A 25,758-nucleotide genomic window follows, 5' to 3' on the forward strand; every position below is an offset into this window, starting at 1 on the left:
GGCCCAACCACAATCTTTGAGGAAGGAGTGTGTTCCACTGTGGAACAGCCCTTACTGTCAAGAAGTTCCTCTGAATATTGAGGTGAAATCTGGAAAGTACAGTAGTAACTGGAATACACAATGCACTCTGCCCATGCTCAGACACTCTTGCAGCCCCCAAGGGAAAGGAGACTGGCAGCCAGTCTGCATGGCTTATTCCTGGGACTGCTGTCTCCTCCTCCTCTATTACCCCAGGTTCTGCCAAGGGATAAATGGGATCGCACTCCATCCAACCCTTTTTGCTGTGACTGGTCAGCCAAACTCCAGCTAACCAGAGGCCTGGCTGTCTCTCCCTGCTTGACCTTAATGCTATTGTTTGTGGGTTGCTGGATGGGGAACATGAGGGCAGTTTAAGCCAAGAAAGAGTGGCATATGCTCACTGCCAGGTAAGTCCATACCCACTACTCTGGCAAAAAGAGCGACTGAGATGCGAAACACTGGAGGGCAGGAAACCAGCAACCACCCTGCAAGGGCCACAATTGAAAGCAAACACTCTGAATGGAGGAAATGTAGTCAAATATATTGTCCTTTATTCCAATGTCAAGGGGCAGGGAGCTTTGCAATTCTGGCTAAGGCCCTGGATGGCAGAACAGCTGCTTTTCACAGGGCAGGACCAGTGGGCCAGGCCACAAAGAGGCTTCCTCCCTCCATTGGCACACCCCCTGGGTACTCTGACTTAGCCTCAGGTCCCCCACACACAAAAGCTTCTGGCTCACTTGCAGGGCAAGAGAATGGTACCCACCCTAGTGCCAGCCTTCCTTTGTCTACTAGGCCAGCAAGGCCGTTTTCCTTCTGCCGAATTTGCCCCTCCAGCCAAGAGCAGTAGCACCAGCAGCTGGTCCCCATTTCCCTCACAGCTCAGCCCATTTTAAAGAAGCAAACTGAACAAGCCTAAATTTGTTGCACTCTTTCCCTCTTCTCTTTGCTGAAGCCTAAATATTATCCTCACACACTAATACCACCAAATCCAGGCCCAGAGGAAGGAGAAGGCAGCTCTGTGGGCGAAAGGGGCAAAGGCTCCCTTGGTACCCCCAGTTGCCCTCTTCAGCAACCACCTGAGAGAAGGAGGACTAACCTGAAAGGCTCCAGGGAGACCACCTGTGCCTCAAGCAGGAAGGGGCAGAAAAGACCTGCAAGGCAGCACTGCCCTGGGGGCACCAGACCATAGGCCTGGCTTGAGACACTCCAGCCACCAAGAGTCTGCCAACCGCCCTCCATTCCTCCATGCTCCTGGAGGGGCAGATAAAAGACTGAGGGCAGGAACAGGACCTCCAGGCACAAGGGAAGGAGGGTCAGACACGCAGCCACAAATTCACCACAGGGTCACAGCACTGGAGGCAGGAGAAAGAAAAGGGGGAGTCTTCGACCAGCAAGCAGAGGTACGGCTGCCAGGGCATGTGCTGCAATCTCAAAGCCTGCAGCTCCCAGCTGGACCAGGCACAATCACACCAAGGAGACAGGCAGCAGCAGGTGGAACAAGGCGGCCCGAGTTTAAAAGGAACCCGACCAACACAGCGAGTGCAGGACGCGGAAAGTGCCGGGCCTGGGCTTCTGCAGCGAGTCCAAGAAGGCACTGCCTGTTCTTGCTGTGGTCAGGACAAGTCGTTGGCCCATCCTGCTGGCACCAGTGTCCAAGAGGAGAGGCCCAAACTTCCCAATTAGCCCCTGGGCCCAGGTGGCCGCTGCTAGTGGTCAGAGATGATGGCCAAGGCCCAGTCCTTGATGGCCACAGTGGTGTCCTGCAGGAAGCTCCAAGAGGAAAGAGTCAGCCTAGTCAGCTGTTTCCTCAGGCAGTCCCATGACCCTTCGCCACTAGGAGAGAGACGAGAGAAAGAAAAGTCAGTGGCCAATGGAGAAGAGCAGCTGGGGCTCTTGTGAGGACATAAAGACGGTTCTTTCCTTGAAGGCCTCTCCACTGCCGCCACCATGACCACTCACAGAAGCCTTCCCTGGCGTACAGGGCAGCCTATTCAGCCCAGGACGCAAGTTGGATCCATCTGAAGCCAGGCTGCAAATGCCTCAAACCTGGAGGACCACAATACTGTTTCAAAGGGATCCTTAGACTTTGCTCTCCCTTTGCTTGCGACATTCACCACAGCAAACTGGGACACCTGCACCTCGACCAGGCTACCAAGTACATATGGAATGAGCGCCTGGCGCCACAGAAACCTCACATTCACTGTCCAAGTGGCTGGAGACGGTTTTGGTTATGCAGAGACAAAAAAAATGAGCAAAACCAGCCTCTTGCCACTTGTTTTGCATCAAGCATTCCTCTTTTACAAGTATACAGAGACAGAACACAGAAGGTGTCCATAAACAACCATGACTCTGGGGAACTGGACTGAGATGCTTTGCTTGGACCCTCTGCACCCACCTTTCTGAATTTATAGTTTTATAGTATTGTTTTAACCTTGTTATAGTAATATTTTGTTAATTTTATAATCTTGTTTGTGGTTTTAGATTGTGCGACGTTGGCAGGCTTTTGTTTTTATTTTGGATTGTTTTTCTCCTTTGTAAAGTGCTATGTAAAGCCTATGGTGCTATATATATAGCATAAAAATAGAGCAGCTCAGGGGGCTGCATCCTGCCCTGGGCACTAGAAAGTGCCACCCACCTTCTTGTATCTACAAGTCCTCTCCTCTGCCCCCTGCACAAGTTTTCAATGGTTCCTCCTGGACCCTGAGGTCTGCCCAACAGTCACCTGTCCCTCTCCAAACCACACAAACGGCCTCAGCCACGTCCCTCTCTTTCTACAACTTTTGCATGTTTGCAGGCAACTGGCCAGGAATGCCAGGGCTCAGCTTTGCACAGGGGCCAAAGACACTCACTTGCAAGAAGCCACCCAGTGTTGCCAGAGTCCCTCCAGGGATGTGGCCACATAGTCCACTGCCGGCAGGAAACAACTCCGCATGAGGAAGAGTAGCAGGTCCTTGAGGTACTCGGCTCCCTGCAGCACCACATCTGGAATCCGAGTCTGGAGCTGGCAAAGAAGAAAAAGCCACTCAGCTGGATGGCTCAGGACATAATAGGAACTAGGCAACACTAATCATGGGACAGGCCCATGTGCAGACTGGGTGAATGGACACAGCCCAGCTCTACATCAAGAGACCCTTGTTCTGGGGCCCAGGCAACCCACAGCAGGCACAGACTGCATCTGCCAGTCCACTTTCTTATGGGGAAAACTGTGGGCCCACTTGAATCTTCAAGGGGAGGGCTCTTTCTCGGTCCCAGCACTGAGTCCCATCACACAGCAGAGACCTTCTCAATGGCTGCTCCCCAAGTTGTTGCATTCCTTCCCACAGGAGGCTATGCCAGGCCCCTACTCTGCTCTCCTTTCACCAGCTGGCAAATGTCTTTATACTCTGACAACTTTTGACTATATCCTTGACAAGATCTTTTAATGAGGGGGCAGTGCTGTACCTTTATCTTCACTGTCAAATTTTAAACACTTTTAAAATGTTTTAGTTGTTTGTTATTTTTTAATAAGATAGCCTATTTATTGTTTTTTAGCAACATGACTGGCTTTCAGTTGTTATTGCTGTGTGCCTTCAAGTCATTTCTGATTTACGGTGACCCTAAGGCAAATCTATCATGAGGTTTTCTTGGAAAGGTTTGTTTGGGAGCAGGGCTGCCTTTCCCTTTCCTTGAGGCTGAGAGTGCGTGACTTGCCCCCAGGCACATGGGGAAGCTGAGGGGGATTTGAACCCTGGTCTCCAGAGTCGTAGTTCAAGATTTAAACCACTATGCCATGCTGGCTCTCAGCTGTACTTTGTTTTAATTTACCTTTGGTGCCATATAGAAGGAAAGGTAGGATATACACTAAATAAAAAAACTTCTTAAAAAAGTTGTTGTTGTATGCCTTCAAGTCCTTTCCAACTTATGGGGACCTAAGGCGAACCTATCCTGGGGTTTTCTTGGCAAGACTTTTTCAAAGGAGGTTTGCCATTGCCATCCTCTGAGGCTGAGAGTCCCCCAGTGGGTTTCATGGCTGAGCTGGGAATTGAACCCTGGTCTCCAGAATCCAAGTCCAACATTCAAACGCTACGCCACACCGTCTCTGCTTAAAGAGATACTACTCAGTACAGTGGCAGACAGCAAGAAAATGGGGAGAGTAGATTACAGATGTATTAACTCCATCAAGGAAACCACTGCTGCTTTAAGTCTGCAAGAGCTTCATGGGGCTGTTGACTGAGGCTCTTGGAGGTCTCTGACTCAAGAGAATAGACAAAACTCAAAGCTGACCTACAAGAACAGGCCACATGCAACTAGCTCCTGCCCAGAGAGAAACAGATGGAGAAGATAGGCATGGAGGCACAATCCTGACAGGAATCACAAATGCCTCTGAAAGAGGAGAGGAGGCAGGAGAAGCAATACCCACCACCTGCTCATCCCTCATTTGCTGCTCTTGGTGGTGCTGCTACTGTGGTTCCTTCTCGTACTGGGCCTCTGCCCCTTCCTCTCCAGTAGATCCACTTCTGAGACTCTGGAGCCCAGCTGCTGTGCCCATATGCACAGCCAGAATCTGGCACCAGTAACCCTACCAGCTGCTAGTGGGCAGGGCAGGTAGCACTGTGCTGTGGTGAGCTAGACTTTTTAAGGGGACAAGACTACCTGATCACAGCCTCTCTGTGTAACTGTTTGGGAAGCAAACAATCTGACAGACGTGTAGCCTCTGCCAGTTTGAGTGGGCTGCCTCTGCCGTCTTCCATCTGCATTCATCCATCTCAACAACCCCGTCCCATACATTACAAATGTACATCCCCATTTCCTCACCACCAGCATGCTAATTCTCCCTGCCCAGCTGACAAGAACCCACACGAAATGCTTACCCAGTCTATGAATGTGGGGAGGTGGTACCTGAGCCAGGCCAGCTGAGCAGAGCACTTCCCAGAGATGTAGGTGGCAGTTTCATTCGTCTTGGCCCAGGCCAGCTCCAGGTTTGGTCCCAGAACAGTGGCCACATGAGAGTAGTAGAGAGGCACGTTGGCTTCTAACCAGCTATGGAGAGCAGAGACAGAATGAGGAAAAGAAAAGGGCCTCCCCCAGTTGGGCAGAAGCACCACCCAGAAATAGCTTTGGGGAGGATCGAGATGGGGGCTTCCCACCTCCAAAGCCCTGGCTGCCCATAGAGGGCAAGGCCCTCGCTGCCAAGTAGGGCACTGACCTGTAGCCTTCCGCAGAGAAATGGGAAACTTTGTTCCAGGCTTGCTGGGATGCAGACAGAATGCCAGAGGAGCGGAGGACCCGGGCAGAGGCGGAGGCTGGCAAAGGTAAAACATGCTCTCTTAAGATGGTCCACCAACTGAGGGGGCCTGTCTGTCCTCCATTCCAGGGAAGCCACCCACCTCCTTTTGCAGGGCTGGGCCTCACCTTGGAAAGAGCCGTGAGTCCTCATGTCGTGCATGAGAAAGCCGGCACTGAAAACGAGGAAGACCAAGGCCAGCCGAAGCCAAGGAAACCTGCTGGTTTTCATCTTGAGCAGCAGGCTCTAAAGTGGAAGAAACAGACAAAATGGAAGCTGGGCTGTCTAGCAAGAGACATCATTTCTGACCCAACAGCAACGTCTGAGCAGGGGAAGTACCTTGCAGACGGTTTGGCAAGCGGCGACATCCTCAGCATTGTTTGGTCCCTTCAGGGCAAGCTCATCATTTGTGACTTTGAATGAATGAACTGTTTCCTGTAATGATTTCCGCACCTTCGAGAGAAAAGATTGAGAAACAACACCATTAAGAACTGGTGGGGGGACCAAAGGCCACACAGAGGTGGCTTCATCCCTGAGAGAAACAGGCAGTAAAATGGGATAATGAAATACTTTAGTGGAAGAAGAGATACCCTACTCTCCCCACCACATAAACACCCTGCAGTATAAAGCCCTCAAGGGACCCACACTGTCCTGTTTCAGCCTAGTGCTCTGCTTCCCTGCCTGAGGCACGTCCATAATCCAATGGACATGTAGCCTTTAGCCAGCTGCAAACTGCAGAACATAGAATCATTAGACTTGGAAGAGACCACAAGGGCCATTCAGTCTAACCCCGTTCTGCCATGCAGGAACTCACAATCAAAGCACCGCCAACAGATAGGCATCCAGCCCTTGTTTAAAAACCTCAAAGAAGGAGATTCCACCACAATCTGAGGGAGCATATTCTACTGTCGAATAGCTATTACTGTCAGGAAGTTCTTCCTAATGCTGAGGTGGAATCTCTTTTCCTATAGTTTGCTACAAAGAGAGAAAATGTCCGTGCAGCTCATGGTGGGTGACAAACTTAACAACCTGAGTCAGCTGAAAGCAAGTTGTGGCACCCAAGTTGTGTAATGTCCTCCTTAGAGACCCAACTGCCACTAACACTGGGTAAATCCAGGGCAAGTAAAAACATGGCTTGATGCAGCCAATATTTAGCAGCAGGCATTAGACTCACTGCCTGGGCAAACACAGGCAGTTCTTTCTGCTGGACATCCACGTGTCCCCCTGATTTCCACTGTTTTGTCTCCAGAGCAACAAATCTCTTCCAAACAAAAGTCAAGTAATCTCCTGACCAAAGAGCAGAAGCCACGCACCTTTTTGGATGTCTTGTCCCAGATCTCCAAGAAGTGGTTCAGGAGCAGGCTGGGAAAGCAAAAGAAAAACATCAGCCACCCAGTCTGAGGACCCTGGGCTACAGGGCCCACAAAAATCTCCACCCACAGCACCGAGGGAAGGACACCATTCTCGGCTCACAGAGGTCATTGCTACTGCTACTAACAGAGCAGGCAAAAGCGCTCCAAGGACAGTAGGAGGCATGCCAAAAGAGAAAATGCACAGGGAGAGGGTTCCTGCCAAATTCTGCTCCTTCTAGAACAGTGGTTCCCAACCTGTGGGTCGGGACCCCTTTGGGGGTCGAATGACCCTTTCATGGGGGTCGCCTAAGACCATTGGAAAACACCTATTTAATTACAGTTATGAAGTAGCAATGAAAATAATTTCATGGGTTTGGGTCACCACAACATGAGGAACTGTATTAAGGGGTCGCAGCATTAGGAAGGTTGGGAACCCCTGTTCTAGAATGTTCTGAGCGGAGCATAGACTCAGGGAGGCAGAGAGGCAGCAGCCGAGTCTGCTCTTACCTTGACTGGGAGAGGTGTTTGACGTACAGCTGCTTCCATACGCTGAAACTGAGCGGATCGAGGTTGAGGCACTCAGTCAAACAGTTCAGCAGCTGCACAGGACCAAGAGCAGAATTAGTCACAGGGGTTTGGAGAGCAGACACCAAACGCTCCAAAACAGCAGCCTTTGTGTGACCAAGGGATGGCCCTGGGTTCAAGAATGATGTATGCACAGAGGAGGTGGACCCAAGGCTCCCCATCATTTGGCCCCCGTGGGGTCAGGAAGCACTCTTTCCCCTCACCCTAGTCTTGACACTCTTCGCACCCCATTTCTCTGGGCAGAGGTGAGAGCATGTGGCTTTGCTTGAACCCACTTTCAGGACCTGCACACATCTCCAGATCTGACAATTCTAGGCCATTCCCTGCTCCACGTCTCTCTGGCAGGGCAGGCTACATCATTTAAAACTTTGGTAATCAGTGTTTTAGTTCTCTTTTTAAATTGTTGTAAATTGTCTTGAATCCCATTGTGGGAGAAAGGTGGGATATAAATTCTTGAAATAAATAAAATAAAATGAACAATACAGATCAAAACGGGGAGGGCAGGACAAGGCGGCATATTGCACCATCCTTGCCATATCTTATGTAGGCACCATATGATGCTCTGCAACAGAGAGGGGTAAGTGCAGCATGGAATCATCCTACAAACAGAATGGACCAGAACCTAGTACACTTATTATTATTATTTAACCAAGAGCAGACATTCAGCATGCAGAAAACAAAGTTTTTTCAAGGTTTGGCAGCAACATCTCCTCCTCAACAAACACACTGGCTTTTGAAAGCCTCTTGTCTCCCCTGGTTTAAGGCAGCTGTCCATGTTTCAACTATAAGGGTGGGGTAAAGACTAAGTCTCAGGGTGCTGAAAAAGATCATTTTATTCTAAAAAACAGCAGGACTATTTTTAGGAATAAAATGACCTTTTTCAGCAGCCTGAGACTTTGTCTCTTCTCAACCTGCCTTTGAATGTTACCAGTGCTCTTTGAGTCATGTTGGCCCCAAACCTTCCCCACCAAACCCACGGGATGAATTCTAATCAATGATGTTTGTAGCTATTTCAACATAAATAAAATTATCTGTTCCTTAAGATTAAAGCACAGTTGCCATAGTGAGGCAGATGGGCTCTAGAATCCTCAGCACCAGGGCCAAATGTTAAAAGCTGTCTAGCAGCATAGAAGGGGTTGGTGGCTTTGTTAAAAGATGCTTTGATTTAGGCTTGGTAGTTTGGGGTGGAAAAATATGCAAGGACTGGGAAAAGGAATGGAGGAGTGAACTTTCTCTTTTAGCGACCTTCTTGTACAGCTGTGATCACCATGGAAGAGAGATGGGTCACACTGGTGCGCTGCCACTTCCTCTGACTTCCTTCTGCACTACATGACTCTATGATTCTATGATTCCATGACTCTTGGGAATCCATATTCCATTGGCCTCACCTTATAGGGACCTCCTATAAGCCCAGCCCAGGGGCCCTATTTAGTCAGCTTTGGGAAGGTAGACTGTAGGCCAGGGATATTTTGGGTGCAATTAATTGTTCAAGAGCTTAATTATATCATTGGCTATGAGGAGATGCTAGACCCAACCACTGAAAGGGCTGGAAGGCTGCTGAATCTATAAAGCTGATTTTGTAACAGCAATGTGTATCAGTGTGAATTAGCAAACATCGTCTTGGGAAGGCCTGGAACTAAACACAGTCCCAGAACAGAGCACTTGCTTTCATTTTTAAGTTGTCAACAAGCCATTTATTATTGTTATGAAGTGGTGGGGGGCATAGGATCCAGAGTGGGGCTGCAACATTTGCTGCTGCTCTGCCAACAGAATACCAAGCAAACCAGTCTGTCTGCAGCCCAGAGGGCAAGGTCTCCTTGCCTTTCAGTTCCCTTCCTACTTTCAGTTCCCTTCCTACCTGACTGGCTCCTGCCCTAACCACACCTTCTTGCCACAAGTGCTGGCTGGGTCTGGGCTTCCCTTCCTCTGTTATACAGGACAGAAGCTGCACCTGTTCAGTCAGGAGCCCTGCCAGCTACAAGGCTGGGACTAGAGAAGAAAAAAATGACCCAAGTGACTGGAGTACCATTTTAACAGGTCAAGAAAGATTTCAGCAGATTTGCACTGCTCGTGGGTTCAGTGGGTTCAGTGAGCATGGCCACACTGAGAAAAAACTATGTGCATGCCCATCTTTCCTCACCTCTTTCCTCATGTCGGCAGGGCAGCTGGGAAGGGTCCTGGAGAGGAAGGAAGGGAAGTAGGTGTGCAGGGTAGTCTCTGGCTTCGCCCCAAAGCCCAGCACTTTCAGGCGGGGATACAACTGCCGGAGCTGGTCCTGCAGACTGAAGAGAAAGAGTGAGCGAGACCACATCAGCCCCACTGATGTTCCCAGAGGAGGAAGGTCAGCCTTCTGCTCTGGACTGGACCCTTCTTGACCACATCCAGGCAGAGCAGCAGCCACCTACACAAGCTCACAGCCACATTTGGGGAGCAACGAGGCAACTCTGAAGCACAAACACTCCTCATGGGAAGGTGTCCTACCTGGGCGATAAGGAGTTGTTGGGCATGAAGGCAAAATCCAAAAGGGGGAAGAAGTCTTTGGGTCCTATCATGCCAAAGCCTTTGGTCAAGTTGGGATGCATCCTGCCAAAAAGAAAGCACAATGCTTGTCACCACAAACAGAGAGAGAGATAGAACACTGGGACAAACTCAGTACAGAAACACACACACGCATCCAGCCTCTCTCGGGGACAGAACACAACTGTTAGTTCCAGATAAAGGGTCCTAACAGCAGGGAAATGAATTTATGCCATCCAACTGCACAGTCCCAGGCTAGTTCCTTCTTGACACCAGCTGCCAGGGCAACTCATTGCAGAGTCTCTGTGCCCAGAGATATTTGGACTATGGAGATTATGAGATGGGGGATGTCCCGGCCTTGTCCCATCCTTCCTACACAAACACGGGATGGACTTTCACATGACATTGCGCTTATCCGGACATTGTCCAGTCCAGAAAGTGCGATGGGCCGCAATCCCGCAAAAGGCTTTCAGGTGACATCACTTACCCTGTCACTGAAGTGGAACTGTCCAGGCATTTTGTATTAACAGGAGTTCACGTTAATACAATCCCACTTCAACAACAGGACAAGTGCAACATCTCTGAAACACTTTCGTGAAATCGGGACAAAGATGGGAGAGTGATCTGCTTCGCTCCCAACCCCATCGCGTCCCTGGTCTGATAATCTCATATGTTTGCAGCCATAGGAAAATACCCCAAAAACCCAACCTTTCTATGCACAGCCCTTGGGAATGACCGGTGAACTGTATACCAGGTATGAAATTTCATCCTCTGGTCTCTCTGCTACAGGTACGTCACTGCCCAGGTGGGTCCTTTCCTCTCTTCCCCCACACCTCTTCAGCATAACCTTAAAGCAAGAGACCATAAACCTTTAAATCATATCCCTAAGGAACATGGAAGGAGACCTGAGGAATGGCTGGTTTGGAGGGCACTGCATCTCCATGGCTAAGCTTTGGGGAGAATTTTACAGCAGGATGTGAAGCATTTTGCTTTGCCCTCACCACCAGCAGGGAAGCTCCAGCTCATTCCTTTTTCATGTGCTCCATGCAAAGGGAAAACAGAGCTCTGCTTTCCCCAGATCCTTCATTGTGAAGACTCTTCACAAAGGGCCAAACAACAGCTTCTCCACACCCCACATACCTCACTGGAACCTTTTAAAAATACCTCCAATTATGGGAGAAAGGCAGGATATGGACAGGTTGCTTACCTGTAACAGTATTTCTTCGAGTGGTCATCTGCGAATACATACAAATGGGTTTCACTGCGCCTGCGTGACACTGGGCCTGTCTGGGCCGCGGGCCACATGAGAAGGTGCAGTAGTCGCCGGGGGTGCAGAAACGGCACTCACGGGGCTCTCCTGGGACTTGGAGGCCAAGGGCGCAGTCGCTGGAGAAGGGGCGGAAGCCGGACGGGAACCCTCACCCTGCACCTTACCCTGCGCAATAGCTGAGGTCAAGCGAGACTCCCGATTCTTCCTCGCTTGGGACGTGATGGGCCTACACAACTGACAAGCCTTCATGTGGTGGTCCTTGCCCAAGCAAAGCAAGCACGACGAGTGCGGGTCCTGAACCGGGAGTTTGCCCCCGCACACGTCGCACTTTTTGAAGGGAGGAGACATCTTTCCGGATCGACGAAGCCAAAGGAGAATGCAAGTGCGAAGTCAGACGGTCCGAGGTTGAAGTACAATAGGGAGGTCAGCAAGATAGAATGGTCAAGAAGGTCCGAAGTCAAATAACAGTGATTCTGAATGAGCGATGCGAAGTTCCAACAGCAGCCAACGTGGCGGAAAAAAGGAACTGGGGAAAGAGCGGGAAGGCAGGGGCCTTATAACGGGTGAGCGGAGTTACCGCCAAAAAGTTTCTATATGTTGCAAAGTAAACTTTGCCCAGTGATTCCAGAAGTTTCCGAACAGCACTGCGCAGGCGCAGTGAAACCCATTTGTATGATTCGTAGAGACCACGAAGAAGAAAAATCATTACAACAAACAAGCATATGTGAGACCCCCACCCCACCCTTGCCTCCTCCTCAGAGATTTCCCAAATCTGCGTCTATGAAGCAGGAAACTCTGAGGAGCCTTTGTTGGTCATGAGGAGAGATGGGTAGAGCAGTGAGTGTGCAAACCAGGGATCAGCAGGGCCAAGAACAGGTGCTCTCTCAGGAGACTCTGCTGCAAGAACACAGACACCAATACAAACACACCCTACTGAGGTGCTGCTCAACAACAAAACAACTCACATGAGTAGCCGATCCAAGAAGGTGATGGCGAATGGGGAAAGAGATTTGATGCCCAGGACAGGAAGCATAATGCCTAGCCACACTGTGAAGGGAAGCATTAGTGCAACATTTAGCTCTGTGGTGTTCCTTCCAGGACAAGGGTTCAAATTGGCACACTTGGGGTGGGGTGGAGTGGGGGGGGGGGGCAGGGGGGAGTTGAATCCCTGCCAGTTTCCCTTCCAAGGCCAGCCTAAAAAAGCTACTGCTCCCAAGAGTGTGCATAATTATTACTATTTTTACTCTTGATTTATAAAGCAAGATACATCATTTTATTCCTAAACTTGTCCATCTCTCTCTGAAAAGGTTCATTTTAAGCTTCCTCTAGAGGACCTAGATCTGGAATCCTGCAGTTTGCAGAGTGCTTACAGGAAACTGCTGACTGAAAGAACCTGAAGGGCTACTCCGTATTTCTCTGTGCAGGAAGCAAAAGCATTCTAGATCTGGCACAAGGATACATGTACAAATCCTCCAGCTTCCCTAATTTAAGAAAGAAAGAAAGAAAAGAACCACCATCCTTACCTTTCAGCCCTTCTGTAAGATCAGCAAATCCTGCTTGCCCCAAGGCCCACATGATGGTGAGGCATTTGGCTGGACGGTTCTGATGGGAGCGCAGCAGCTCCAGATACTGAGGAAGGTTTTTTTAAAAAGAAAGCAGAGAGAAGCATTAACACAAAATGTCCAGCAGGAAAGAGCAGCGGGAAGGAAGGACATCCGGCAGAATAACTTCACCAACATCAGGCTGCTGGGCTTATCTGCAGGCATGGCTGGTGCACCAGCACCTTCATTTCTGTCTGCAAGGTGGCAAGAAAGCAGGGCTGGGGGTGCCAAGGCCTGTCTTTTGTGAACTGCACTGGATCCGATTTGGAGAAACGCAGCCTGTTAAATAAAGAAACAACTATCTTGGGAGAGCCTGGGCAGGGAGCTGGCCCTCTCAGTCAGGCTCAATGGGGGCAGCAGCCACTTCCAGGTGGAAGGAGACAACGTATGTCCCACAGACAGCTAAATGTTCACTTAACTCTGCAAAGAAAGTCAATAAAACCTATATGTTGTGTATTATGTTTTGCTTGTAATACTGGATGATGGGATGGAAATAAATGAATATTGCTTTCTTAAAGCTGGGTAATGAAAAAATGTGAGGGATGGAGGAATGTACTTTGAATTGTCTCAAGGGGAAAGAAGCAGCAGCTCTGGGAACAGGAATCTTTTGGTTCAAAGATGAATGGGTGGCGAGTTTCTTGAATCGTTGATTCCTTTTTATGGTGCAAAAAAGCTTTTAATAAGGTGCCTTTTTTCATTATTTGTTTTTTTTTAATGGATACGTTTTAAAATTGCTTTTAATTCCTGTTCAATTATAGTTTAACTTTTGTGCACCTTAATGAGGTAGCTTTTCTCTGTGACTGTTTTCCCTTTGTAAGCAGTCTTGAGTCACAGGGAAAAGGACAGGATATAATTAAATAAGTGAGCCAGTGAAGAAAATGTGGTCCTTCAGATATCCTGGACCTGAGCTGCGAAGGCTGTTTAGGCTTTTCATGGCAAAATGTCATCAGAGAGGGGTTGCCCTTGCCTTCCTTCGAGGCTGAGAGAGTGCAACTTGCCCAGGGTCACCCAGTCAGTTTCCATGGCTTAGCAGGGATTCAAACCCTGCTTCCCCAGTGCCCTAATCCAACATTCAACCTGTGATAGGTTCAGCTTAGAATCACTGTAAGTCACAAATGACTTGAAGACACACAGCAACTCTAATCAGGACTAACAATATGATTTAGACTATAGTGTATGTGTGGAAATTTGAATGGATGTAAAATAAAGTGGAGCAAAGTCAGCAATGGGCCATGGCTCCAGAGAGCAGGGTTTGGCTATCTGCTTGTCCATGGAAACCCACTAAGTGACTTTGGGCAAGTCACTCTTTCTCAGCCGCAGAGGGAGGCAAAGGCAAAGCTCCTCTGAAGAAATCTGCTCATCACATGTCAAACACTGCCTGGGTTGAGACTGTGGAGAGGAGAAGGTAGAAGAAAGATATGCCTGAAGCAGACAGTTCTTAGGACTCAGCTAACTCTAAAGGTGCAACACCCTGCAGAAAAGGGAGGTGCGCAATGACCCACAGCAGCTTCTTTTCATGTGCAGGAAGTGTGTGTGCAGCATGTGCAGTTTCTGCCTCTTTTAGAAATAGCCACCAAACAAGCATCTCTCTACTTGCACAGGGCCAGAGAGTGCTCACTTGCCATACAGGTTTAGGCATACTGAAAAACCTAGCCTCCAATGATATGGCTTCAGTTTCAAAGAGAAGTTATAGTCCACTCAGCAAGGCCTGCAAGGCTCCTCACACAAGCGACCTTCTAATCCACCCCCTTCAGCAATGGCAGGATGGGACACCAAACAACGCCAGCCATACTGACGCCAGTAGCCATCTTGATCTGATAAAAGGAGATCCCAGAATGACAGCCAATGCATTCAGAAGACCTCAGGTCATAAAAGAAAAAGGCATGGTGATAGGACTGTGAGGGGATAAGGACACCACCTGGGTTGCAAATAAACAAACATTATCCGCCACGTCAAAAGAATCTAGGATAAATTAGATTTTAGATATTACGTAGTCTATAATTTTTAGAATCTGGCTGAAGGAGACAGTTGGGCACTATACTTCATTAGCTAAAGCATAAATCACAGGAGTAAATTGTGTTGAATATTTTAAAGATGATTATTACACATTCATATCTAAATAGCAATAGCAAGTACATTTCTACACCGCTTATCAGTGCACTGAAGCATTCCCAAAGTGGTTTACAAAGTGTAAGCGAATTGCCCCCAACAATCTGGGGGCTCATTTTAGCGACCTCCTCGGAAGGAGGCAAGCCTGAGTCAAGCGTGAGCCCTTTCGCTGGTCTTGAACTCACAACCTTATGGTTTGTGAGTGAGTGACTGCAGGACAGGCATTTAACCACTGTGCCACCAGGCCACAGAAAGTGATTTTGAGCAAAATCTTGAAATAAGGTACAATGAGTCATACTTTGCCAGGCCCTTACTGCCATTATATTGCCCTGTTTCCTTCTCCTGCACCCAGCTTCCAGAATCACTTGCTGGTAAACAAGACAGACAAAGGGATGGATCCTTAGGGCCCTCCAGAACCCAACTCTCTGCAACCTACATAGTCCCTTCTTGAATTACAACAGGCATGAATGTAAGGTACTAGATTCAGACACGAAATATGAAATGCACAAATAAATGCATGTAAAAAAAGATCTAGGTGTTTTGGTTGACCACAAACTAAACACGAGTCAACAAAGTGATGCAGCTGCTAAAAGAGCCAAGACAATTCTCGGCTTCATAGGGGTTTTTCTAGTTGGATGATCAGCCAAATCCAAAGGTTACTCAGCAATGGCCCCTCCTCATCCTGGAGAGAAGTGATCAGTGGGCTGCCACAGGGTTCTGCCCTGGGGCCAGTGCTATTCAATGACTTGGTGATGGAATAGAGGGCATGCTTATCAAATCTGCAGATGACACTAAATTAGGAGTGATAGCTAATAGCCCAGAGGACAGAATTCAAAAGGACCTTAACAGATTAAAGAACTAGGCCAGAACAAACAAAATGAATTTCAACAGGGAGAAATGTAAGATACTGAACTTAGAAGAAAAAGGAAAGGCTCAGATATAGGATGGGAGATATCTGGCTTGACAACAATACATGCAAAAGGGATCTGGGAGTCTTAGCTGAACATGAGCTGAATATGAGTCAATAGTGTGGTGCAATTCTAGGCTGCATCAATAGTAACAGTATCACTCTATTCTGCTTTGTCAGACTCCACCTGGGATACCGTGGTCAGTCCTGGGCACTACAGGTCAAGATCCAGACAAGCTGGAACATGTCCAGAAGAGGTTAAAGGTCTGGAAACTAAGCCTTATGAGGAACAACTTAGGGAGCTGGGTATGTTGAGCTTGGAGAAGAGGAGATGATATGACAGCCATCTTCAAATATTTCTCATGTAGAAAATTGAGGCAACTTGTTTTTTGATGCTCCAGAGACTAGGACACAAACCAATCCATTCAAATTATAAGAAAAGAAATTTCAGCTGAACTTTAGGAAGGCCTTCTTAATGGTAAGAAGTTAACAGTAGAACAGATTGCCTCAGAAGATAGTGGACACTATCCTTTGGGGGACTATAAACCGAGGTTGGATACCCATTTCTTGAGAGTGCTTCAACTGTGGATTTCCTGCATGACGGGAAGGATGGACAAGATGGCCCTCACAGTCCCTTCTAATTCTCTCATTCCACCCATCCAGGTTGGACACAGGGTGACTGTGCTACTCACCTTGCTCAAATCTGCCGTGGCCACCCGAGGCTTGTCCAAGAGCACAGCCTGTATGCAGATCCTGTAGCCATGCAGTGACTCCCCTGAAAGGAAACAGTGCCAAGGCAAATGATTTAGGAACCTCGGTGTAGGGGAGAACGTTGGGGAGCAAATGCCCTCAAGCTACCGGGAACCCCTGGCAAGGCAACACAACTGTTGTGCAACTACACTAGGAGTGCAGGAAGGAGGGAGGGCATATCACCCTACCTGGGGTGCCTCCTACTTTCCTCAAAACAATGGCAACTTGTGGGAGGAGGTCCCACCTGCAAATGCCACTTCCTTCCCATAGCCTCCAACCTTCCGCCATGAATGGCATTAACTTTTAACTTGCCCACTGCCTGCACTCATGCAACCATTCAATAGCCTCTCTTGAGCCTTTCCCACTCCCGGTCACACATCCCTCTCTAGTCCAGCACTGGGAATCACAAATAAGGGAACATATCAGCTTTGCTCAGTCCCACTGGTCACTTTGGGCATGCAGCGTCCTAGAAAAATGACTAGCCTGCCTTTCCTGTTTCCAATCTGTCGCACTTGGCTAACCCCCCACCCCTCCCCTGCTTGTAAGGAAGCACACGTGGAAGCCCTTTGGACTTCTCTGCCAGGCTCTCACCAGGGGTCTTGTCCAGCTCTTGCAACATTGTGTAAATACAGTGGTCAAAGAAAAGCTCCAGGACGCCTGCAGCTTTTGAGAGCAGGGACTTGATGACACTCCTCAGCTCTTTGTTGATAAGGCAGATGGGATAGTCTGCAAGGAAGACATAATACTGGGGTCATATGAAGTAATCATGCCAGTCATCATGCACCGAACTCGTTTGCTTCAAGAGCCTCCCCACAGTCCTGTCCAGAAACAAAATCCACAAGGAGTGGAATGGAGAGGAGGTCCTACGTGCAAATAGCAGAACATCCCTGAGAAGGAACTTGGCCTGGCTCTTGGCAACACCCCATTTTAAAATGCTGCCATGATAACAGAATAATAATAATAATAATAATAATAATAATAATAATAATGTCTATTTCTAGACCGCTTTTCCAAAATAGATCAAAGCGGTGTACAACAGAACAAAACAAATCCATTCAAAATAAAACATAACATATTACAATCATAATCAAATGATAAAACTACTAAAATTACAATTAAAAACTATTAAAACCCAATACAAACTAGCTGGATAAAACCATGTGCATATTGGGGGAAAGCCTGTTGAAAAAGAAAAGTCTTGAGTTTCTTTCTAAAAAGGTCTAGGGAGGTGACGGAACGGAGCTCATCGGGAAGCGAGTTCCAAATCTGCGGGGCTGAGATGGAGAATGCCCTTTGTGAGGTCGATGTATATCTCGTCTTCGAGACCCTCAACAAATGCTTCCCGACCGACCTGAGAGTGCGGGGCGGATTGTACGGGGAGAGGCGGTCCTCCAAGTACCCTGGGCCCAAGCCATTTAGGGCTTTATAGGTAATAACCAACACCTTGTATTGTGCTCGGAAGCGAATGGGCAGCCAGTGTAGATCTTGCAGAATAGGTGTTATATGGTTAGCCCTGGAACGTCCAGTGACCAACCTAGCTGCCATATTCTGTACAATTGAAGCTTCCGGGTTTGGTACAAGGGTTGCCCCATGTAGAGCGCATTACAGAAATCCAATCGAGAGGTTACCAGGGCATGTACCACCATTTCAAGGTCCCTCTGGCCTAGGTAGGGTCGCAGCTGGCGTATCAGCCGAAGCTGATAACAGGCGCTTCTGACCATCGCATCCACCTGAGAAGTCAGGTGGAGCGATGAGTCCAAAAGCACCCCCAGACTGCAAACTGAGTCCTTTAGGGCGAGCATGACCCCGTTCAGGACAGGTGGACAAATTTCCTTTCCCGGGCCAGGGGAACCTATCACAAGTACTTCCGTTTTCTCTGGATTCAGACTGAGTCTGTTTTCCCTCATCCAGCCCATTACCGACTCCAAGCAGGCATTTAGAGGAGAGATGCCATCCCTAGTCACTGCATCAGTCAGAGATGACACCAGCAAGAGTATACTAGGGATTTCCTTGCTTCCTCACCCGCAAGATGGAAACTATGCCTTATGAGGAGAGACTTGGAGAACTGCTGAGTATGTTTAGCCTAAAGAAGGAAAGGTTAAGGGATGACATGATAGCCCTGTTTAAATATTTGAAGGGGTGTCACACTGAGGTTGGAGCAAGCTTGTTTTCTGCTGCTCCAGAGAACAGGACCCAGAGCAATGGATTCAAGCTACCGGAAAAGAGATTCCCCTTCAACATTAGGAGGAACTTCCTGACAGTAAGATCTGTTTGACGGCAGAAGACACTCCCTAGGAGAGTGATGGGAGTCTCCTTCTTTGGAGGTTTTCAAACAGAGGCTGGATGGTCATCTCCTGGGATGCTTTGATTGTGAGTTCCTTCATGGCAGAATGGGGTTGGACTGGATGGTCCTTGTGGTCTATGAAGTGTGCCACAAGCCATGGGAAGAGGCAAAAGAGCAAGGCATGCTGCTCTTGTATTTCCATCAGAATGGTCTGCCTTGGCAGGATTCAAGAACTGGAGAACTATATGTTACACAGAAACAGCTAATCCTTTACTATGAGCCTCTCCGTGACCTCTGATGTGTAGGACTCTGTGAGTGGGTACAAAAGTTATTTTCAAGTCAATATTTCAGGCCTGTGTGAACAACAAGACTAGGACAGCATAGTGGAGGAACCAATACACATTACAGAGGTAGCCAAGGTACAGGCTTCCAGATGTTTCTAGACTGCAACTCCCAACATCTCTCACCACTGGTTATGGCTGCTGGGAGTTTTACCCCAAAAACACATTGGAGATCCATACTTTGCCCTGCCTTGCTATAACAGAAGAGCCAGCAAATATTTTGCCTTTTCCCACCACACTATTGTAAGAAGAAAGCTACAGCATTTACAAAATTCCAGTCCATCATGCTGCACTACTGCAATCGACATTAAGTCCCAGTTTTACTTGTGGTGTTGCAAGCATCCCACAGAAGGAGGGCAGGAACAAACAACTAGCCAGAAGAGCAATAAGCAAGTACATTTCTATACCGCTTATCAGTGAACTAGCATTCTCTCAGCGGTTTACAACATGTAAGCTAATTGCACCCAACAAGCTGGGGACTCATTTTACTAACCTACGAAAGAATGGAAGGCTAAGTCAACCCTGGAGCCCCTGGGATCAGACTTCACAACCTTGTGGCTGCAGGACTGGCCTTTAACCACTGAGCCACCAGGGCTCCTTTCAACCATGCTGGCTGTATTCTGCAGCTGGAGGAAGGCCAAGGCTTTGATAATGTGCTTTGCTAACAGTTATTGAGCACCTTAACACAGAGAGGGGCCCTGAGTAGAATATAAGTGTCAAGCCAAGAGACTTGCTTTTGGCCTCCCAATTGTGGATGGAACAGCTGGGAGCAGGCAGGCCCTGCCAGTCCCCAGGGCTCTCCCCACCACTCTCAAGTTACAGCCTCTCTTATTGCCAAGGCAGAATACTCCGAATGGCTCACCCAGGGGCTACCAATTTTGTATGACACATACAGTAATGCAGGAGACGCCACTGGTAAATACTAGATTTTTTTTTTTAAAAAGCAAGCTTTTCACAAAAGGAAGGAATGAGAAGCCAGCCACTTGTGGTTCACATCTGTGGAAGAAATGACCCAAAGATTTTCAGGTATGTGGAAAATTACACATCTCTGGCTACAATGCCCAGAATTTCTCTCTTCAGTTCTATCCCACCTCCACATTCACTCTTTTGTCTAAACTTCCAAGAAAGAAATGTTCAGCCAAACAAACTATTGCAGTATGAAAATATGAAGAAATCACCCACCCCCATTTTTTGTGCAAGATTCTGTTCAACTTCAAGGTTGTTCTAAATGCAGAATTCTAAATCATTTAGGCAAGAGTTTACCCATGTGTCATTCATTAAGCTTCATTTCTCCCTTTTAGTGACCAACCACTGAATGCCAACAGCAGAATGCCATGCAAGGATCTACAAACACATAGAGGAATCTAGAATGCTGGGTGGACAGACTGCCCTTCCTGGATGTATAAGCAAGAAAGAAGGCCTCCTCCACCGCCACAGAAGGAGGGCAAGGCCACTGCCCTGGCGTCACTGACCATGAGGATGCTGGCTGAGGGTGGGGTCACTCTTTGGGGACTGCAGCTTGTAGTTCAGATAGCCAGCCAGGTCTTTGAGCCACACGGAAGGATTTTCTGGGAACATGCTCAGGCTTTTTTCCAGCTCCTTCTGCAGTTCTGACACATCCAGCTGGCAAGAGGAGGGAAAGGAGACTCAAATGAACAGAAGGAAAAAAGCAAGAACTAGCATTTCAGTCTTTGTGGCAGTCATGGGTGGAAGGAGAAACTCTGCTTTGTAAGTGACTCTAATCTCTGGAGACAAGATACAGGAAACCCACATTCCACTGGCCACCTCACTCTGCTCCATGATCCTCCGGGGAACCGAGCAGAGGTCTTACATCTCACCTACTGCCTGATCAACAAAGAGGAAATGCTTCCAGGGATTAAATGGAGAGCCCTTCTATGTGTGAAATCAGAGAAGGAACAAAGGAATGGCTTGGTCCCTGCAACTCCCTTAGGGATCACAATGGGGACACATCAACCAAGGGTTCTCTCTCCCGCCGTAGCACACCAAAACAGAATTGCCAATAAACAGAGAGGACCAGTCTCCATAGATTGTCAGCAAAGACTTGTCTGGACCTGCTGCAAGCCTGGAGCTGTGGGAGAGGGAAAAGACAGGGCCTCTCTGAAACACTGCACCTTCCCTTCCTTCCCCAGATCAAAACTGGCTCTTCGATTAGATACGTGTGAGACACATTTTCTCCCAGACTCCAAGAAAGGAGGAGCCAATGCATTCCCAGCTCACAGATTAAGGGAGGCAAGCAGAGGGGAAATCACACAGGGAGAAATAACCACATGGCACTGGTTTTCCCTGGTTTTTAGACTGTTGCTATATATCTAGAAACTTGAAAAAGCTTCAGTATCTTCTAAAATGTCCCCTTCAAGAGATAAGCCTACTATATTAAATAATAAAAACAATAATAATAATGGCCAGGTTTTATCACCCGTGGGGTGAACAACAGTAACTCTGGATAATAATTCGCTTCTCCCTTGCTCTCCTTCCACAGAGAAAAGGAGGAGGAGGCAAGAAAGAAACAACACAGGTTTGTTTTACGTCATCCATTTATCCACTTGATATATACCTGAAGTAAGAGTATCTTCAGGCTTGGGATTAGAGAGTAGTTCTGATTGTTTCTCTGCATCATTTGGGCATAGTTTTTGGGTGAACATTGCCCAATAACTGCACCAATTGTTGGTTTTAAAAAATAAGGGGTTGAGGAGTGGAGGGGGACTTTGGGGGCTGCAAAAGTAGGACTGACCATTAGAAACCTGCAGTTTCCCAGATCTCTCCTAACCTTCGTGAAGAGGCTCCTGGCTTAATCCTGTTGTTAGTTCTAACTAGAGTAAACCCACTGAATCAACTAAATTTGCTTACATTCAGCAACTGATTCAATGGGTGTACTCTGTTTCAAACTAGCCACCAGTATTCTAGCCACTATGTGCTAAAGCACAATGCCAAACTCAACAAACATTTTGGATTAGCAACTCATGTGGCTCACTCAGCCCAACACAGCAGGAAACTACTGTAAAATTCCCAGAGCAAGGCTTTCCCCTAATCTGCTTCCTATGCTCAAACACATGCTCCCAACCCCAAGGGAGGGCACAGAGCGCCACTCACCGCCTTCAGAGCCTCCTCCAATGTCCGGAATTTTGTTTGCTTATGTCTTGCGTCTGTGGCTGGTGCTTTCTTGGCATTTTTCCCTGTGTTTTGCTTCTTCTGCTGCTGGGTTCCTGGAGGTGGTGGCACTTGTTCCTTGTTCTGTTTCTTCGCTGTCTTCTCAAAGCCCAGCTCAAAGAGGGTTTCTGAAGTAGCCAGAGGAACTAAAAGGGGGGCAAAGCGGGAAAAGGAGATACAAAACAGAGGCAAGTGAGGAGTGCTGGCCCCAGAAAAACAAAGGGGGCACACTGCCTGGCAGGAAGGGATGCAAATCTAACGCACCCCAGAGAGGCACGGCTGTCTGGGACCTGAACTAAGGCTCAGGGTTCAATACAGTGGGCCCTTAGTATCTGCTGGGATTTGGCCCCAGGACCCCACATGGATACCAAAACCCATGGATGCACAAGTCCCGTTATATAGAATGGGGTGGCGTTGTTGTTGTTACAGTTGGCCCTTGGCGTCCACTGGGGTTTAGCTCCAGGACCACAAGTGGGTACCAAAACCCATGGATGCTTAGGTCCCATTAATACAGTGGCAGAGTAAAAAGGTGACCCTTACATAAAATGGCAAAATCAAGGTCTGCTTTTTGGAATTTGTATATTTTAAACAATATTTTCAAATTGTGGATGGTTGAATCTATGGATAACAAAATCCGTGGATACAGAGGGCCGATTGTATTGACTTCTCTTCTGTCCTGCGTTTCTCCCAGCGAGAAACCCATGGTGTCATACAACAAGGCAGAGGCTTTCCCAGACCCAGTTCCCTGCTATGCTTTGCGGGGAGCCAGGCACCACTCACAAGACCCAAGATCCCCCCCCCCCGGCCCTTCCACACAGACCCTGGCCCAGTCCTGGCAGGAGGGGCCTCTCCCAGACCCCCACCCCATGAGGAAGCTGCTGTTGTCGTCGTTGTCATAGTTAACTGCCTTCCAGTCAACTTGGATCTAAAACACACTGCAGAAATAATCCAGTTTGAGACCATTTTAACTGCCCTGGCTCAGGACTAGGGAATCCTGGGAATTGTAGTTTATTGTGGCATTGACAGAGAAGGCTAAATGTCTCACCAAACTAAAGCCCCCAGAATTCCCTAGCATTGATCCAGGACTATTAAAGCGGTCTCAAACTGGATTATTTCTGCAGTGTGTTTTGGACCTCTGACCCATGGCAGCCCTGTGGGTGAAGGATCTCCAAGAGCCCCACTGCTCTGCTCAGGCCCATGGCCTCCTTGACTGAATCCATCCATCTGGCACAGAGTCTCCCTACCTTTCTACTACCCTCTACCTCTTCTAGCATCATTGTCTGTTCCAGAGAGCCATGTTTTCTTATGATGGGGCCAAAGTACGACAGCCTCAGTTTGGTCCTCTTGGCTTCTTCCAGGGAGACCCCTGGGTTTATCTCTTGGCCAGCCTCTTCTCCAGCCCCACATCTCCAATGAGCAGTCCAGCTCTCGCATGCGTACATGGGATGGGAAATGCAATGGCTTTGACGATTCTAACCTTAGTGCTCAACGGTCTATCTTTGCATTTTAGGCTCTTTCCTAGTTCTTTCATGGCTGCCCTTCCCATTCTTAGCCTTCTTCTGGCTTCTTGGCTGCAGTCTCCATTCCAATCGATGCTTGACCCAAGGACTCCCCTTTTCCCCGCTGTCAGCTTTCCGCCCAGATCTCTCATCCGTAAATGGAGACAGAGAATACAACGGACCGGACAATCCTCCCTTTAATGCTCAGTCTTTAGACTTGAGGCTCTTGTCCAGTTCTTTCATGGCTGCCCTTTCATTCCTTGCCTTCTTCTGGTATAGATCAAGGTTTGAACCCTTTAACTGTTTCGATTTCCTTGTTAACTAGTTTGACTTCTTGTAGGTCTTCTACGGTTGTTATTTCTGTTCTCTTAGTGTTTACTTTCCTGATCCTGAGCGCCAGACAGTCTGCTGCAAGACTTCTGAGCGTTGGACTAGGGCTCTGGAGACCAGGTTCGGATGGATCTCTGCTCAGCTGTGGAAACTCCCTGGGTGACCTTGGGCAAGAGGTCACACTCTCTCAGCCTGCTCTGAACAAACCTTGCCATTACAGCCCCAGGACGGGTTCACTGCCTTAGGGTCCCCGTAAGTCAGAAAGGCCCTGAAAGCCTCTGGCTGCCCTTCGCAGGCCACACGCTCTCAGCCTCAACGGATGACACCCAAGAAACCTTGCCGAGAAAACCCAGGATCGGTCCGCCTCGGGGCTGCCATCAGCCAGAGATGGCTCCAAGGCACACAACGACGACACCCACAACCACAAGCAGAAGGCCAACGAGTGCCGCGTCATTGCTCCAGTGCGGAGAGCCAGCCAGGGCTCTGCCAGGCCCCCTCTCTCAGCCTCGGGAGAAGGCCAGGCAGGCCTCGGCCTCCAGAGTCGGGAGGGCCTAAGGCCAAGGGCAGCAGGTGCCCAGAGGGGACTCACGCGGGGCAGGGACGCCTCTCCCCGCGTTGGCCTCTCCCAGCGCCTTCCGCCCCGCGGGGCCTCCGCCTCCCGAGGCGCTCCTCCGGCCGGCCTTCCGCACCACTTCCCACCGCGGAGCCCCCGTCGCCCCGGCCATCACCGCCGCTGCCTTCTCCGCCTCCCCGCCAGCCACAAACTCTCTCTGCGCATGCGCGGACCACGCCTTTGCTCCCGCCAAACGAGGCTTCCCATTGGACGCCGCCGATGCTGGGAGACGCTGATTGGCCGGGCCGCCTCCTCTCACGCGTCTTTGCGCCACGTCCCCCTCCCGCGACACAGGCCACGTGACACCGCCCCTAGGCCCCGCCCCCTCGCCTCAGATGGAGCCCCGGAAGTTCTCCTCGGCTTCCGGCGGAAGGGGGCGGTCGAAGTGGCCTCTCCTTCTCTGGAGGTTTTTAAACAGAGCCTAGAGGCCTCTTCCGTCTGGAGACATGGTCCCTCGGAGGCTGCCTTGAAGCAGAGGCTGGAGGGCCACCGTCTGTCATCGGGGACGCTTTGGCCCAGAGTTCCTGCGTGGCAGAGGAAGGGGGCGGGGCTGGATCAGGGCCCTAACTGGGGTCTCTTCCAACTCTATGCTCCTGTGACCTGTAATGCGGCTCCAGCGTGAATAACAAACCCAGAATGTGAGATGATTCGCATTGTCACACTTGGGCTGCATCCGCACTGGAGGAATAACCCGGTTTGGCACCACTTTAAGCATCCTGGCTCAAGGCTATGGAATTCTGGGGGCTGGAGTTTGTTGTGGGACCTAGAGCGGAGCTCTGCTTCACTCTGAGCCCACAACAAACGCCAACTCCCAGAATTCCATAGCCTTGAGCCAGAAAGGGTTATTTTTCCGGTCCAGATGCATCACAGAAGGGCCCTGACCCAGCCTAGCCATGCAGGAACTCTCAATCCAAGCCTCACCCTTGGCAGATGGCCATCCAGCCTTTGCTCAAAGGCCAGCTCCAGGGAAGGAGGCTCTGCCGCAATCTCTGAGGGAAACATCTCTTGCTCTCAGGAAGTTCCTCCTAACGTTTTAGTGGAGTCTCTTCTCCTGCAGTTTGCATCCATTGCCTCCGACTCTCAAAGCATCCCCCTTAAGCCTCTGCTTAAAGTCCTCCAAAGCAGGAGACTCCACTGTACTCCAAGGCAGC

The 25,758-nt window shown here is 49.1% G+C and overlaps 1 protein-coding gene across 1 annotated transcript; it reads right to left on the minus strand.

The window, feature by feature from the left end:
- Window positions 1-528: 528 nt before the first annotated feature.
- LOC149310302 (transmembrane protein 214-like) lies at window positions 529-24,756 on the minus strand. Its single transcript, XM_089528666.1, has 17 exons — window positions 24,584-24,756; window positions 22,109-22,311; window positions 20,470-20,620; window positions 16,964-17,098; window positions 16,315-16,397; window positions 12,529-12,634; window positions 11,971-12,052; window positions 9,700-9,801; window positions 9,359-9,500; window positions 7,141-7,232; window positions 6,595-6,643; window positions 5,621-5,734; window positions 5,410-5,527; window positions 5,204-5,300; window positions 4,869-5,037; window positions 2,868-3,019; window positions 529-1,851 (listed from the first exon to the last, which is right to left on the minus strand). The coding sequence occupies exons 1-17, from the start codon at window positions 24,717-24,719 to the stop codon at window positions 1,725-1,727; spliced, it is 2,058 nt and encodes a 685-aa protein (XP_089384792.1). The 5' UTR covers window positions 24,720-24,756; the 3' UTR covers window positions 529-1,724.
- Window positions 24,757-25,758: the final 1,002 nt, after the last annotated feature.

Source organism: Sceloporus occidentalis, unplaced genomic scaffold (genome assembly GCF_023333645.1).
Source record: "Sceloporus occidentalis isolate IW3139 unplaced genomic scaffold, rSceOcc1.0.p SCAF_6, whole genome shotgun sequence".
Classification (NCBI taxonomy): domain Eukaryota; kingdom Metazoa; phylum Chordata; class Lepidosauria; order Squamata; family Phrynosomatidae; genus Sceloporus; species Sceloporus occidentalis.

Excerpts from the sequence above, each read along its gene's own strand:
- LOC149310302 (XM_089528666.1), bottom strand. The coding sequence starts at position 24,719 with ATGGCCGGGGCGACGGGGGCTCCGCGGTGGGAAGTGGTGCGGAAGGCC. Across the intron at positions 17,099-20,469 it reads CCTCAGCCAGCATCCTCATG|ACTATCCCATCTGCCTTATC; the intron begins GTCAGTGACGCC and ends TCTTCCTTGCAG. Across the intron at positions 5,301-5,409 it reads GACTCACGGCTCTTTCCAAG|CCTCCGCCTCTGCCCGGGTC; the intron begins GTGAGGCCCAGC and ends TACCTTTGCCAG.